The sequence below is a fragment of the Littorina saxatilis genome, linkage group LG2 (genome assembly GCF_037325665.1).
Source record: "Littorina saxatilis isolate snail1 linkage group LG2, US_GU_Lsax_2.0, whole genome shotgun sequence".
In the NCBI taxonomy this organism is placed as follows: domain Eukaryota; kingdom Metazoa; phylum Mollusca; class Gastropoda; order Littorinimorpha; family Littorinidae; genus Littorina; species Littorina saxatilis.
In genome coordinates this window covers 101,090,089-101,107,115 of record NC_090246.1, presented here as the reverse complement: position 1 = coordinate 101,107,115, position 17,027 = coordinate 101,090,089, and the positions used below count along the sequence as shown (strand labels likewise).

General features: G+C 39.7%; 3 protein-coding genes across 6 annotated transcripts in view; 2 read left to right on the top strand and 1 right to left on the bottom strand.

The window, feature by feature from the left end:
- The window catches only part of LOC138960353 (uncharacterized), a 10,147-nt gene extending 8,909 nt beyond the window's left edge, over positions 1–1,238 (top strand). For both annotated transcript variants that reach the window (XM_070332237.1, XM_070332236.1), the window contains one exon: positions 1–1,238. This exon is cut by the window's left edge and continues 823 nt beyond it. The gene's annotated coding sequence lies outside the window, so the exon portion shown is untranslated.
- The window catches only part of LOC138960360 (uncharacterized), a 112,553-nt gene that overhangs the window by 83,228 nt on the left and 12,298 nt on the right, over positions 1–17,027 (bottom strand). The gene's annotated exons all lie outside the window — the stretch shown is intronic.
- On the top strand, positions 3,505–16,227 carry LOC138960358 (uncharacterized). 2 transcript variants are annotated; one of them, XM_070332249.1, is made up of 6 exons: positions 3,505–3,595; positions 9,264–9,657; positions 9,998–10,084; positions 11,114–11,209; positions 12,732–12,848; positions 13,352–16,227. In XM_070332249.1, the coding sequence occupies exons 2-6, from the start codon at positions 9,270–9,272 to the stop codon at positions 13,537–13,539; spliced, it is 876 nt and encodes a 291-aa protein (XP_070188350.1). In that variant the 5' UTR covers positions 3,505–3,595; positions 9,264–9,269; the 3' UTR covers positions 13,540–16,227. The 2 variants fall into 2 exon arrangements, with proteins under 2 accessions (XP_070188350.1, XP_070188349.1); XM_070332248.1 differs by lacking the exon at positions 3,505–3,595 and adding an exon at positions 8,560–8,850.

Sequence of the window (17,027 nt, the reverse complement as noted above, 5' to 3'; positions counted from 1 at the left end):
CAGGCGCAGCCGGGATTCGAACCCCGAACTTTCCAAACGGACGAGACAAAAAAAGCTTCAAGCTACATGTATTGCAAAACGCGCGCAAAACAGAACGAGCAGTTTGGTCGTATTTTCACAAGCTAAGGCATTTAAGACAATACCCCGAACCAGGCCAAGCCGTACAACAAGCACATGTGCGGCAGACTACTTACCAGAGTAGTTTCTAATCACATTCTAGAGTCAGTTAGTGCAATAAAAAATACAAGATCAAAAAAACATTACATTTTTGTCCTGTTTACCCGCGAATCTAATGCCCATGGTGTCACAACAAATAAGTATTCCATTTACATACTAAAACAGTTTCCATTTGTTTGATCACAGTGTCACTAGCAAATAAAGTTCCTAAGTCGAAAGATCAAGTTTCACATCTCAAACATTACTTGAGCGGAACTATTGGCTTTTGGGTTTGACGAAATTATGACACGCGTTGACTACTGTAAGAGTCAGTAAAAAAGCATGAGCCATGTCTCCTATTTTGAGACCCGTGAAAGACAGAGTACGCTTAAAAGAGTCAGTATGATAGTATGAGGCAGGTTTGATGTTTGTGAGTCTCTTGAAAGGCAGAATGGATTTAGTAGTATACAGTGTATATAGCATTTCACTCCCTTTACAGCATAGATGGCAGATTGAGGCAAGAAGAAAAATGGCATTAAAACAAAGTTTAAAAAAATACATATCACTTTATTAGCAGACACAATGCAAGGGAACATTTAGTTGAATCCCCAGGCTGTCAAAACTTCTGCGAAAAGAAAAAGGGGGCTAAAAGATTCTCGTTTTCTTTTGAAAACATCATGTAAATAATCGTGCAACATCACGGCCTACATGTTGCTGCTGCAATTCCACTTCTTCTCCTTCTGACTCTTATTATTATTATAATTCTTGTTTGTGCAAGCTTTTCGTGGAAGCGATTTGAAATGTACACCAAGGTAGGTACATGTATAAAGTATGTGTTGTTGAACATTATAAATACCATTTAAGAACTTGCATGTTTGACAGGGTGACATGTCACCAGTGTGTAAGTTTTGTGTTCAAGAGAAATAGAACAGAGCTTGAAATCGTTCTTTCTTTTCGGTAAATAAGAGAAAAGCGGTTCTAACTCTGTTGCTATTGTCCAGTTTAGTCTTTGTTGCCGATCGATTTGTGTTTTGTGTCATGTCATAACTGTTTAAAGTAAATGCTGGTATGCAGCAGAGAGAGGACGTGTTTTGTAATGAGTTCCACATTAGGCCTAAAAAAAAAATAGGTGTGGTTACGGTAACCCGGCCTACCCTATTTTTAGGGGCCGATCCTATAACTTTTTATTACATTTGTCAACAAACAAAAAAAACCGAGTGCAAAAAACGCAATGAAAGCGAAAGCGCCCGTGTCGCACACTTATTTCCCTTGTCAAGTAGGTTTAATTTGTACACATTAGAAAAAAAAGTTTAAAAAAAAAAAGTGATTGCCTACCTACCTACCCTATTTTTTTTGGCTATGTTACCGTAACCACACCTATTTTTTTTTTTTTTTGGCCTTACAACAAGATGCAGTCAACTTTGCATTGTTGTGGTCCGTGGACACCCGACTTCGGTTGGGGAGGCGGAGTGGAGGAACGAAAATAATAGACACAGGAATAACAAATGTCATGCCAGTACTTGAACTTTCTGCTGCTGTTTTCTGTGGGCGGATGGAGAGACCTGACAAACTTGTATGTCTTTGTCTGTGTGTCCACAAATGATAATTCAGAGAGTCCGGCCCCAACACATCATAACATCAAATCATCATCGATTATGTTCCGACCAGTTTTCGCAATGACGAGAACACAAAGCCTGCCGCATATTTCACCATGCATATAAATGGGGTAGGTCATTGTGACCGTTAGAATATAGTCAATGTTTGTAAAGATTTTAGTCAAGCAGTATGTAAGAAATGTTTAGTCCTTTGTACTGGAAACTTGCATTCTCCCAGTAAGGTCATATATTGTACTACGTTGCAAGCCCCTGGAGCAATTTTTTGATTAGTGCTTTTGTGAACAAGAAACACTTAACAAGTGGCTCTATCCCATCTCCCCCCCCCCCCCCTTTCCCCTATCCCATCTCCCCCCTTTCCCTCGTCGCGATATAACCTTCGTGGTTGAAAACGACGTTAAACACCAAATAAAGAAAGAAAGAATTGTGACCGTCAGTGTTGATAAACAGCAAGCTACTAGTCAACAACCAATAAAAAAAACTTTAATATTAAAGAACACCTAATATCAGCACAAAGTGACATCAACGTTATTCTGGGATTGACCCACTGACCCACATTTTTCTCAAGCCTTGACGCCGCTGCAACACTCACATGCTGTTTGGCTTTGCATACTGCGGAAAAAAGGTAGGCGGGTTAATTTTTAAAGGATATTTAGTCATACACTTTCCAATCGTTGCTCTAAAGGCGCGCACTACACAAATTACATAACTGCTTTTGTGATCAATTAGTTGGCTTTGTGACCCAGTAAATCATATTAAAATATAGTGATGTGCTCTCTCTCTCTCTCTCTCTCTCTCTCTCTCTCTCTCTCTCTCTCTCTCTCTCTCTCTCTTCAGTCTGACAAATTCTGCCAATGAAGATCCATGTTTCAGTTCCTTCAGCAGGGGCGGATTAGGGGGGTGGTTACAGGGGTTCCGGCTGTTTAAAAAAAAATAAAAAAATTAAAAAAAGTTTGTGAATGTTGTTGTTCTTTCTGTCTGTAAAGCCGGGGGAAGTGTTATTTGTTTAATCAGTATCATGTTTGTACAGTTTTAACTGCCACTCCTATGCGACATGTCTTTCTTCTAACCATACTATATGATGTCGGGAGCAGATATCATGGAAGATAAATTGCCATTATTTAATACTAACTTTAAAAGAAATAATGAGTGGCTGCTGACACCAGATGATCAATTTTAAAATCACGGATAAGCCACAAGTTGTTTATAAGACACTGCTAAAATCTTCAGCTTCAGGGGGGCTTTGCCCCCCAGACCCCCCACGGTACCCCACCTCTCCCGACCCCTGGACCCCAGGTAATTGTAACCCCCCCCCCCCCCCCCCCCCCCCCCCCTCTCGGGCTTATCTGCTCAGCCCCTGTTCAGTCACGGTGTCGACTGTACCAGGGAATATAGGTCTATGACTGTACTGATTTAATTACATCATTGCCGCTTACACCCTCTTCCTAAGCCGACCGGCGGCCCGCTGCAGAATCTTAATGGCAGTCAGTTTAGTCTATGGTTTAGAGAACTACCTATATTGTCTTGTCTTGGAAACCTTCTAATTAAAGTAACCGTAATTATCGTAATTACTTTGACAGGACTTTCATATCATGCGAAATGAGAAGTCTCTTCGCCAGGAGAGTAGCGGAGGCTACTGCGTAAAAATTACGACATAATAATATATTATACCGGCATGGTTTATTGCGGGAATTCCCGATGACAAAAATACCATTTAGTCCAAGGTTAGTAGTAACCTTCTTTGCTGACAACTGCGGCAAGCGTGAGGAAATCTCAGTGGCGCTAAACTGGGCTAAACATTTGAGCTGGCTGATTTCTCGTTATCGGTAAGTAAGTCTTCGCTGATACATATCACACTGCTTACCAAGCGTAGTTCACGCACGCAGAAGGTAAGTGTATGAAGTAGTAGTGGTAGGAGCCAAGTAGTAGCTGGTGTACATGTAGTAGTATGCGGTGGTGGTGATGGTGGTTTTGTCCTTCATGTCTTATTCGTATCTTCATTGTTCGTGTCTTTTTTAATTAGTTTTCTCCCTTCCAATCTCCCTTTTCTCTTGTTCGTCATTGAAATTACGTTGAACAAGGAATAGAAACAACAACATGCTGTGTCATGAAAGGGATGAGTTACAACCCCCCCACCCCAACCCCACCCTCCAACCCCTAACAACCGCAATCTTCGAGATTTGCCGGTGCGTGCCGGCCACGACCTGAAATTTCTTTCCGGATATGATGTTATATTTCAATTCCTTTCACTTCGGTTAGTTTCATTCATATTTGTGTGTGTTCTTAGAAAGCAAGTCGAAATAAAGACAACATAATACTGACAGCATGCAGTTACCGCTAAACAGGACTATAAAAAGCACACTGGCACACACACACACACACACACACATACCGATACCGACACAAACACACACACACACACACACACACACACACACACACACACACACACACACACTACACACATTAGCGGATTTTTTTGCTTTTTTTGCTACATCGTTCCAAAGTCCTATTTAGTTATTCTAATCGGCTTTTCGGTTGCAATGGAATAGTCTCAAACAATTAATATGGAACCCTTATCTTTTATTTGTACAACGATGTTTTGGGAATTTACATATTTCTCTCACCTGGAGAGTGACAAATAGACACTTTAGACGATTGACAGCTGCGTAAAGATAAGCTTAAGAAATCACTTATTTTTATTTTGTATCAACCTTACGGAGCACACTCGAACGGCATCCTGAACTCAGGTCAAAATGAGTTCGGCTCATTCTCTCCCTGACAGGATGCCTTGGTTTTCCTTGTCTGGCGAGGAAATCGTTTTTGTACATATTTAGATCTTTTCGTAATGTGTTATGGATGTAAGCAGATTCGCGATCGTCGATAATGATTTTTCATGGTGTTGTGTAATTTTTAAATTACAAAGGAATTGATATGTAAGACAGTTTCAAGCGAGCTATTTTTCGCGGCTGTATTTACTGTGCAAACAACTCTAAATATGGCAAAAGTGTCACGTGATAATCAACCGTTTGGTTTCGGCGCTCACTGGAGCAGACGATTTTTTCTGTAACCAGGTGACAGTGATGAAACCATATATGTGACCCCTCCACCACGGAATGAGTCGCATGTCACCTTTGCATGTGTGACAGGGGAGGCTACCGCTCCTTTCACAGCAGACTCTGCACCCGAGTTGTTGGCCTTTAAGTCAACACCTGTGGATTGTAGAATTCTGTTTGTGATGGGGTCTGGTGGTTTCCGATTGTCTGTATGTTCATGGAAACTTTCGGGTTTGCATAACAGTTTTTATAGGGCTAAGAAATTAGCCCTAACATTTTCAATCCTGTTTGATTGCACTTCGCTTCCCGAGGTGATCGTAGTGTTTCGGCACTCGGTTACACATGATTTTCATATTTTTACATTTTCCTAAAGAGTTTTTTATGCTCTATCTAGTGGTGAAAACCGTTATAGAAAAAAGCGAAAACTGTTTGAGTTATAAGCCTGTGACTAAGGTGACCCTCACACTGTTACCAGACACTCCCCGGACTTATATTAAGCCTAGCGCAGAACCGCGCGAGGTGACATGCGACTCATTTCGTGGTGGAGGGTCACATATTACGTTTCCCTTCCGGCAGCAGTCCCAAAATTTCGACTTGTTTTGACCTTAGAACGATGTCTTTATCATAACTGTGAAGAACAGAACGGAGATCACTGTTGAAGTCGGCCAATCTGCTATCATTTTCGTCTCGCGAACACTGATCTCAAATTTAGATCAGTGCTCGCGAAAAACATAATATTATGGGAGATAACTCTGTATTCTTGTTTTGATAGATTCGCGTAGGACCAATGAGCTGTCGAGAAACTATTAAAGGTGGGTCAGCACAAACGGATGAAGCGTTCTCTGGTGTGAAACTTATGTACGTCACTATTACTCGACACCCACACATTTAGTAACATGGAGATTGTGAAGCTATATGTAAATTATTTGTATTCTTATCCTCTCAGTTTTTAAAGAATAAGATAAATCATCGAGTGCATGGTAAATGACGTTAGTTCGCTCACAATGATCAGACGTTTAAAACAATGTGATCAAATGAAACAAACAGTCATGAGAACCTGTCAAAAAAGACTACGGAAGCTCTTAAAAAAATATCAAATGATGATCATAAACTAAGTTCTTACTTAACGCTATTCACCAACAAACGACAGTTATAAATGGCGCTTTACACACAAAAACTGGACATTGGAATTCAACAATTCACATTTAAATTTCTTTCAGACAAATACACAGTAGGCCTACAGATCACAAATAACTTGATAACAAGCGTAGCCGTTCAAAACAGGCTTTTCGTTCGGGTTCTCAAGTTCTCAAGTTATGTCTGAATGGAATACCTGCATGTCCACGCTGTCCGCGCTGTCCGATCGCTTGTTCTGTTCTCTAAAATACTGGCCAGCCTTAAACCCGTTGCTGTTCATAATTACATGTATGCTACGAGAAACGTATGCTGGCCAAAGTTACACTGATTCAACAACAGAAAACTGTACGACGCGGTCATAATGGGTCGTATTGCCATGTATGAGAGTAAAAGTTTTACTCGGGTGTTTTTGTACATTTGAAACCGGGACTTCCTTCACTTTTGTTCCTGCGTGAGTCAGTTATTAATCGAAACAGGGAAACATGTACACGGTGACAAACTATACAAACAAATAGAGACATACCCGGTATACAGTTCAGGCGGGGCAGAGCATCTTTGCATAGTCTTCAGCAAACCTCAAGGACGGCCCGCCAAATCGCCCAACCAAACATACTCGATCCGGATTGTAAACTTGACATGATCCATGGGATCGTTATGACGAGAAATCACGCGTTCATTCCTAGAAACGCTGTACAAACCAGAAACGCTGACTCGCCGATTTAGCAGTCAGGCGGTCGCTACTCAAAAACTCTGCAATTGCGGCTTGTGCGCATGCCTGCTAAGACCGTTTTTGTAAATATAATTACATTTTATACATTATAGCAATGTGTCTGTGTATATATGCGCTCGCGCGTGTGTTCGTGCGTGCGTCCTTGCGAGCGAGCGTGCTTGCACCAAGCAACCTGAGTTTAGCTTTGATACCTAGATTTAGCGCTGATTTACAGCCGTACCCACAGCCACATTAAGTTTAGTTCAGTCCTCCCTAACCATCTGCACCGTGATGTCATTCGTTCCGGAAAACACTGTGGACACTGATCATTGACCCTATTATCACAATAAATGCACAGTATGCAGCAAATGAATGCGCACATATCCGTTCATGAAGCTCAGGCTTTCAGGTCTCGTTATTAGCGGAAAAGTAGATATATATGTGATACTGAACATTTCTACTTACCCACTAAGACTTTTCTAGTTGCCAAAGATCACTACAATATGCCGCCATGACAGTTCCGTTGCTGCTATGGACGCAGCAGACGTCGTTACTGCATATTGGATTAGGCCGTCTCAGGAAATCTGATGAATCGAACCTTCGTCGAACGCTCTTTCCACAACGAACTTTGCCGGGAGAAAAGAGGGGTGGGGGGGTGCGGGGGAGTACGTTGGGAACAAAAAGACAAAGTATTACAAAACCTAGTCCTGCAGAATACACGCGGAACACTGCAATAACATAAGCAAAATGTTCCCCTTTTGTTCGTGTCTTTTTCAATTAGTTTTGTCCACTCCAATCTCCCTTTTCTCTTGTTCATCATTGAAATTACGTTGAACAAGGAATAGAAACAACAACATGCTGTGGCAGCTTTCCGTGGTAGAAAAAAGACATTTAGGCCTACCTGGTCTTAAAACTACCCTTTTACGTGTGTGTTCACGTCTAATCTAGTCTAGTTTTTATCTTGCTTCTGTTACTTTTCCAGATTGCAAAGTCAAATATTTGTTTACGTATGTTTTCAATATTTCAGAAAGACTTTGTGGTAATTTGCGGTTTGATTATTTATGTTAATTGTTCTGTTTGCTAAAGTTGTTACATGTTCCGACGTAAGTAAAAACTGATAGCTTTTGCTGTGTAATAGCTTTCTACTTACACGTCTGCTGCTTCAGTGTCTTTATTTTCTTGACTTGGTTTGTTCATCCTCTAAATCCACGATGTACACAAATAATTCATCTGTGCTGGACATTTGACAACCTTTTTCTTTTATGTAATATTTAGTTCATGTTTTGTTTATTACTAGTGTAATTCCGCTCTAGGGCTAGGGCTGGTGGTAAAAAAAGCAACCACTTTGTGCTCATACCATTTCCCTTGTAAATAAAGAATGATCCTCTCTCTCTCTGTCTCTCTCTGTCTCTCTCTCTCTCTCTCTCTCTCTCTCTCTCTCTCTCTCTCTCTCTCTTTCTCTCTCTCTCTCTCTCTCTCTCGAGTTTGTGCCGTGGAACGATAGAGCATGATTGAAAGCCGATAATGTATGTTAGCACTGTAAACTTGTTTGTCGTTGCACCTACCCATATTGTTAATTCATGCGCTGGATATGTCTTTAGGTTTAAGAGAGAGTGAGAGCGTGCGTGCGTTCGTGTGAGTATATGTTAGAGAGAAAGAGATAAAAACCGGTTGATTGTCCATAAATACAAACACACGGCATGTATTACTGGACTCCCCCCCCCCTCCCCACACCCCGTTGAAATGAACCTTGTGTGTTTAATCAATAAAATGTATTACGTCTTACGTCTCTCTCTCTCTCTCTCTCATATAATTATGCAAGCGTATTAAGGTGTCTGTGCCCTTTGTGTCCGCTGTGCCTGTGGTGCCGCGAGTGTCACGGACGATGCAGGGTCAATACAATAGTTACCGCGGGAATCTTACGACATAGCGTAAGGAAATTACGTGTAGCCCAAGTTAGAAATCGGGAAAAGCCGCTGTTATTCAAAGCCCCACGATAATCACACCATACTGGAACGACTGTGTAGTCAACAACCATTATGTCTGAACCTTCGGTCGAAACCAGATACATTGTTCTGGCTGCACTGGGTATTTTCAAAAGTAATTTCTCTGCTGCGTTTGTAGATAGATAGCCTACACTGAGGCCCAGAAAGTCGAGCCAGTTTCTGTCTTAGTATTGGTAAGTAAATTTCGCATTGCAAGATAGGTATTAACAAAATGGGTCAAAGCAGAAAAAGTGCCAAAGCCTGCTGACAAAATCAACATACGAGCTTCATGTATCAGCTCGGTTTACTACCTCATTATGTGCATGTATAAATGCAAGTTACTTATGCATGCTTATTGTTAACGAGTTGGTTAGTTTGTTGGCAGGTCGATGAGGTATGATTCTTTCTTGTTGTTTGGTGTGTATCTTTCAATCTTGCTTTTTTCTTCCCTTAATAAAAATAAAGTATCTGACTGTTCGTGTTATGCTTAATAACTTAATGTATACTGCCTGAAACGATGAGGCAAGCATGAACCGCATTGAGCTAACGGTAGAGCTCCTTTACATGGTTATCCATTCAGTAATTCAGTGTTTCCGTTTGTTTCCAGACAAAAATGTGGAAAATGATCAAACAATCAGCAGCAGTAACCTTCCTCATATTCTTGGCCATTCTACCATGTAGCAGTCAAAATGCTACATCAATTAACACAGCCTCGGCAACGTTTTCTTCAACAAGAAATACCAGTTACTCAAACATTGACAGCAATACAGGAGTTGACAAAATGTCAAATGAAACGGACAAACCAGCTCCGCTAGAATCTTCCAAAGCAGATCATGTGCCTGTGCCTTCTGTGAAAATCTGTGACGGATTTGAATGTTTTGCCGATGAGTTCTGCAGTAACAGCGAAAATCGTTGTCGTTCGTGTGAACTGTTCAAAACATTCTGCAACGACAGTGACCTGATACACCAAAAGGCGCCAGCCTGTGAGACTTATTGCCAAAGTAAGCGCAAGTTTCTTTAACGTGTTTAGCAAGTTAATAATATAAGTATGTGTAATTGAAACAGTCAAAAACACACATACTCTCTCTCTCTCTCTCTCTCTCTCTCTCTCTCTCTCTCTCTCTCTCTCTCTCTCTCTCTCTCTCTCTCTCTCTCTCTCTCTCTCTCTCTCTCTCTCTCCCTCTCCCAACACACACAACATCCATATGCATATCATATCATTGTCAAGTCACCACCGCCCCTCCACAAAGAATTGTACGGCTCCTTGACTGTTAAATGTTTTCTTGCTCTTTTCGTGACTCGCATTCATGGTAGCTAATTTTTCTGTCACCCAATCAACAGAGATACTGGTCGAGGAACTGGAAAAAGAGTGCTCTGCTGACTTAAACTCAACATTCACAGAACTGCAAGAACGCATCGGTGCAAAAGGTGAGTACGGATATTAAACACACGCGAACGATCAGTTTTCTACTGACATCATTTGTACAGTATAATTTGAAATGAAATTTACTCAGTCTTCAACAATCGTTGGAATGCTATACTCTGTCGTTCTTGCTTAATTTTATTTTGAGTTTTCTTCTGTTGTTGTTGTTGTTGTTGTTGTTGTTGTTGTTGTTGTTGTTGTTAGGGTTATTAGTTGTTGTTGTTGTTGTTGTTGTTGTTGTTGTTGTTAGGGTTAGGGTTAGGGTTATTAGTTGTTGTTGTTGTTGTTGTTGTTGTTGTTGTTGTTGTTGTTGTTGTTGTTTTTGTTAGGGTTAGGGTTATTAGTTGTTGTTGTTGTTGTTGTTGTTGTTTTTGTTCTTGTTAGGGTTAGGGTTATTAGTTGTTGTTGTTGTTGTTGTTGTTGTTGTTGTTGTTTTTGTTCTTGTTAGGGTTAGGGTTATTAGTTGTTGTTGTTGTTGTTGTTCTTGCTGTTGTTTTTGTTCTTGTTAGGGTTAGGGTTATTAGTTGTTGTTGTTGTTGTTGTTCTTGTTCTTGTTAGGGTTAGGGTTATTAGTTGTTGTTGTTGTTGTTGTTCTTGTTCTTGTTAGGGTTAGGGTTATTAGTTGTTGTTGTTGTTGTTGTTCTTGTTCTTGTTAGGGTTAGGGTTATTAGTTGTTGTTGTTGTTGTTGTTCTTGCTGTTGTTGTTGTTGTTGTTCTTGCTGTTGTTGTTGTTGTTGTTCTTGCTGTTGTTGTTGTTGTTGTTCTTGCTGTTGTTGTTGTTGTTGTTCTTGCTGTTGTTGTTGTTGTTGTTCTTGCTGTTGTTGTTGTTGTTGTTCTTGCTGTTGTTGTTGTTGTTGTTCTTGCTGTTGTTGTTGTTGTTGTTCTTGCTGTTGTTGTTGTTGTTGTTCTTGTTCTTTGTTTGGGGTTGGGGGTTTATTTGTTTCGTTTTTGGGGGGAGGGGGTCACGTTTGATATATATATGCAAAACAACAATATTTATCAATAGTCATTTTCACTTATTTTTTTCTGTGTAGAAACCGAATGGAGGGTGTTAACTAACCAGTCCAAGGAGTCACTGACCAAGTGCTCCAGAGCCCAGTATCAACTCACTTCGCGACTTGAGGAACGAGGTGAAGATAAACTTCTTTGACCATATTTTGTATTCCCAACTTCACAAACGCGGTTAAATAATAAAAATCTGCAAAGTAATCATTCATGTGAGAGTTATAATTGGTAACTCCCAGATAAGTATAATTCATGTGAAAGTTATAATTGGTAACTCCCAGATAAGTATAATTCATGTGAGAGTTATAATTGGTAACTCCCAGATAAGTATAATTCATGTGAGAGTTATAATTGGCAACTCCCAGATAAGTATAATTCATGTGAGAGTTATAATTGGTAACTCCCAGATAAGTATAATTCATGTGAGAGTTATAATTGGTAACTCCCAGATAAGTATAATTCATGTGAGAGTTATAATTGGTAACTCCCAGATAAGTATAATTCATGTGAGAGTTATAATTGGTAACTCCCAGATAAGTATAATTCATGTGAGAGTTATAATTGGTAACTCCCAGATAAGTATAATTCGTGTTTCTGATTGTTTCCGTGTTGTAAATATGATAAAGATTGCGCAGCAAAAGATATCTGAAAAATTAGGGTCAAAACTATACTTGGCCATTACTGAAGAAGAAAAAATAACCGCACCTGCTATTCCTCAAATAAACAATTTTATATATTTATATATATGCCCTTTTATTTCAAAAGTTGCTGAATTTTTATCTTTTTCGATTTGATTTTACTTTGATTTTGACTTCTACACTAACAGCTAGGTTTCTGTCAGGTCGATTTTGCGGTTCCCCTCACATGAGGAGCTCCTACGTGCCCAGTATTAAAGATATCCGCAATCCAGAAAGCGTTCCAAATAGCATGACAATAAAATGGAATGTATGTCCTTTTTTTATTTTTTTATTTAAAATACAAGAAGTGGGAAATATTTTCTTGGTCAGGTGTACTCTCTCTCTCTCTCTCTCTCTCTCTCTCTCTCTCTCTCTCTCTCTCTCTCTCTCTCTCTCTCTCTCTCTCTCTCTCTCAAATCGTGCATCATCCAAAAGATCGTAACATCTCAGTAAAACGTTAGGACTGGTGATCTGGACATTGTCTCTTTCTCTCCCCCCCCCCACCACCCCCCCCCCCCACCCCCAGCCTCACCATCGCAATGAACTATTAAGTGTCGACGATTAAACTTTCTGAGTTCTGAGTTCTCTCTCTCTCTCTCTCTCTCTCTCTCTCTCTCTCTCTCTCTCTCTCTCTCTCTCTCTCTCTCTCTCTCTCTCTCTCTCTCTCTCTCTCTCTCTCTCTCTCTCTCTCTCTCTCTCTGTCAGTGTCTCTAGCTCTCTCTTTCCTTTTTTCAAAATTTCGTTTTGCTGTTTCCCTCTGCTTGACAAATCAAAAATCGAGTGAGCAGTACATGCAATATTAATATTAATAGTCCCACATTATATTTATCGGATTTCAGATTCTGCCACTTTATTTCCACAGTAATTAACAATCTAACCTTAATACTATTCGGGGGGGGGGGGGGGGGGGATGAAATATTGGGTTAAATTTTGCAAAAAAATCACGCTTTGAACTATTTACTCTTTTCAGATAAAAAGCTGTCTATAGCATGTGGTGTCGCTGCGGTGCAAGTCTTCCTTCTTGTGGGTTCGTGGGCCGCATTCTTCTGGATTTACAGAAGACAGATGCGCCGTCACTACTACATAGGTATTATCGTATATCAGTCTTGTAGTGTAGTTGAAGCCTCATATTTTTCATCTCCTACGGATCTGATGTTTCAACAGAGATGTGTTTATTTTTTCTGATGAGTTATTTACGTATTTATTTTCTTCTATAGGCCTCTCTCTCTCTCTCTCTCTCTCTCTCTCTCTCTCTCTCTCTCTCTCTCTCTCTCTCTCTCTCTCTCTCTCTCTCTCTCTCTCTCTCTCTCTCTCTCTCTCTCTCTCTCTCTCTCTCTCTCTCTCTCTCTCTCTCTCTCTCTCTCTCTCTCTTTGTGGCCTTAATATAATAAACCATTCTGAGTTCACTCATCCATTGCTCACTCGCTGGTTCACTCACTCTCTCTCTCTCTCTCTCTCTCTCTCTCTCTCTCTCTCTCTCTCTCTCTCTCTCTCTCTCTCTCTCTCTCTCTCTCATCTATTTTACTGCTCTGAATCTCAGGTATCGCAGCTGAGTCTGACTGATCAGTTACTTTCTCGATCTCTTATCAGTGCCACAGGGGGGCCCCAACATATGGACTGGGGAGGACAACCCGATCGGGCCACGCGGAGCTCAACTCGGCAAGCTTGAAGCAAATGGTGTCAAAAACAAGCAACCCACGGAGGTAGACAGATGGTCAGTTCATCTCGACCCAGAAAGACACAGGATGGTTCCCAGTGGCAAGACAGATGACCCGTGAACACGAGGCGGTTCTCTTTGACTGCAACACCACACAAGACATTCCTACCGAATCGGGACAGTTTAATGCAGGAGGTGGGCGTGGGGAAGGGGTGTAAAGGACTATAACGGCGGGTTGTTAAATGAATTTTCTGTTTTAATACATTCGACTTAGTTATAAACATACATACTTGTCATCATGTTCACGAGTTTTCATTCACAAACACCTGGGAAATAAATCTCATGTTCCCCATGCAATAAATCGAGGTGGTGAATGGGTTTGAGCTTTCAGGTGAAACTTTACGTGGATTATCAAAGTAAAAGCCAATCAGGCTGATTGTTTGATGTGTGGAAGGATTATAACGGTTTTTGAACAGCATTTTCAGTGTTATACAACTCTACATTCTACTTATACATACCGCCAGTGTTCAGTATGATTTATGATTTATGATTTTTCTGCCATAACGCTTGAGCAATTTTAGAAAGATACACTTCATTATTTGTCTGTATAATATTGTGGTGTTCGTTCGTTGTTTAAGTAACACGCATTTTCGTTTGTAAGTAAGACAAATGATGACTGGGCTCGGTGATTTAAAAAAAATAATAAAAAAAAATAACAAGTATACTGTTTTGCTGTTCAAGGGCACATACACACTATATTCGATTTGCAGGTAACGACTCAAAACTTTGGTATAAATCAAAATGAATAAAATACAAGAATAAAAAGTTTAAAAAAAGAAGAAAAAAAACCAGTTGTAAAATTGAGAAGAAATTTTTTTTTTTTTAATTCTTAACTTTTTCGGGGGCTAGCGTTCTACCACTGAGCCAACCCGGCACACAATTCCCAGGCGTGAAAATAAAAGTTGAACTGCAAACATACATTACACGTGGCTTCTCGAGCAAGTGTCGACTCGTCGGTTTCCGAGTTTCTCCGTTCGTATTTGTGTATTGTACGTTTTCTTGATCTCAACATTACATGTCAGTCGCGGTGGTACCCATAGAGCAGTTCACAAAAGCCGACGTTACTAAAAAATAGAATGGGTAATTCTGGGAAAAACGTCCACTGGAAGTACTCAATAATTAGGCAACTTTTTGATTAAATCGATTTATTAAATCATTCAAAACCGTTTGAAAGAAGAAAAATTAATAAAATACTAGAATAACAAGTGCAGAAAAGTTTAAAATTTTGTTTTTAAATTGCCGACGAAGAGGCTCCAACCCGTGACCACCAATATAACGTAAAGCGATCGGGCGCTTTTACCAACTGAGCTAATCTGGCTCACACTTGGCTAAGGAGATTTTAACTTCAAATATTACACTTAATTTCTCGAGTGTGGGGATCAATTATTGACTCGACTCGAGTTTCCGAGTCTCTCTGTTCGTATTTGTGTACGATACACTAAGTTAATAAATGACCCTAATCTCCCGTTCACTTTGTATAAGTTTGGAAAGCAATATCAAACAGCGTTAATTTCAATCTGAGTGACCGACATTATGTTGTTGTCTGGCTCCGAAATGCATTGACCAATCGCCGAAAGGCGCTGACGTCATTCCATGAAAGGATTTCCCTACTCAGAATTCTAAATTTTTGATGACATACAAAGGATTTAGTTCGGGACGTTGAGGCTCTATGGGCGGTTCATTATATATATAAGGAAGCAAGCGGATAAAATCGGCGACGACAGCGCCAATGAAGAGTGATACCAACTTGTAGTTCTCATTCACTTGTGGCAGTATATAATAGCTGGAGAAAGAGAGTTTGCATAAATCGAAATGGTGAACATTATTTCAAAAAAGCAGGACAGGAAGTCTGGCTTATTTTTAGGAGAATAAAGATTGTATTTGTGTCAGTATACTTACACAATGTTATACACGGGAAGAGATTTGCTTTCTTTGAGGGGGATTTTTTTGGTGTTTTCGTTTTTATTTACTTTTTACCTGTTTGCCAGTCACATAATTATGTTCACGTACGATCTGCCAGTTTTTCTTCTTCTTTTATTCGGAAAATTGATTTTACGTATCTACGTATACATGCTGATTTCATGCAGTTAAACAATTCTGAACCAGACGAACGAATAATAATAATAATAATAATAAATGAGCATTTATATAGCGCAACATCATAACTTTACAATTATGCTCTTTGCGCTTGACACATTTAAAATTAAAACACAGTTATACAAGCATTTACATCTACATTCATAGTCAACAACGCTTAATTAAAAGCATACACCATCAAACATACATTACAAAAGATTCTTCGACTAACTAAGTAATAAAAACATGAATAAAATAGGTAGTAAAACAAACCAAGGAAATACCAGCTGAATACCCTTAATCAAACAGAACATGTTATCAAAAGCTACCTTTCCATGTAATTCATTTTCTTCCTATTTTTTTTCTATCGTATTTCGGAGGTTATATCTGATGCGTAACTTATTTTACCGTGTATGTATTGCGCTTTAGAAATGTTTTATATTCGTAACGTTAAAATCTGTCAGTTGCGCACTGTGGCTTTGCAACACGTTCACTTATACATAATTGCATTATTTTGATTATCAATGTCCCATTTTGCTGTCATGCATCAATTTTGCGAATGGAAGATTATTTTATGTTTTTTTCATTGTTTGTTTGGTTGGTTGGTGTTGGTATTGTTGTTGTTGTTATTGTTGTTGTTGTTGTTTTTACAAATAAAGGCTCACAAAATATCTGAAGGTTTGCCTTCTCTTATAACATTTAAATGGCTGTAAGAAAGATTATTGGTTTTGCTAACATGAAAAATGAGTATAATGAATGCTCTCTCTCTCTCTCTCTCTCTCTCTCTCTCTCTCTCTCTCTCTCTCTCTCTCTCTCTCTCTCTCTCTCTCTCTCTCTCTCTCTCTTCATTCTATCTTCTTTCATAGGCTTAGTCATTTGGAGAAGATTGCTGTGCATAAATCAAATTCGCAACGTTCTGAACATTGAGTCCATTCAATTCTAATGGAGCAACTTTATGTGCAAGAAACTGCATGTTCAAGTGTGACTAAAAAAAGAAAGTCGAATATAAAATCTCTAGTGATCATGCAAACTGTGTTTATCAAAGCCTGCAAAGTCACAGTGGTGCTCTGTTTAGGCAGACCTAATGTTTATGCAAAAGCATATCAGTTTAAAAACAGAACACACGGATACGCGCGCGCGCACGCACACACACACACACACACACTCACACACACACACACACACACACTCCACACACACACACACACACACACACACACACACAATGCAACTGCTTCATTCAGGTCTAAGCATTACGTATAGGCCTATATATACATTTGCTCTGCCTGAGCAAAGCACCACTAGGCTCTGAATAAAGATAAATAATAATAATAATAATAAATAACTTTTCTATAGCGCGAGTCCCATCAATTGGCTCCAGGCGCTTTACAGATTCATTATAGAATAAACTAGCACAAATCAACAAGCATACAAAGCATACATTTAACTGAGACATAACACCAAGATCCCAAG

Bases quoted from the DNA above. Each gene is read 5' to 3' on its own strand.
- LOC138960358 (XM_070332249.1), top strand. From the start codon at position 9,270: ATGTGGAAAATGATCAAACAATCAGCAGCAGTAACCTTCCTCATATTC. The intron at 10,085-11,113 runs GTGAGTACGGAT...TTTTCTGTGTAG, and splicing joins AGAACGCATCGGTGCAAAAG to AAACCGAATGGAGGGTGTTA. The intron at 12,849-13,351 runs GTATTATCGTAT...ATCTCTTATCAG, and splicing joins GCGCCGTCACTACTACATAG to TGCCACAGGGGGGCCCCAAC.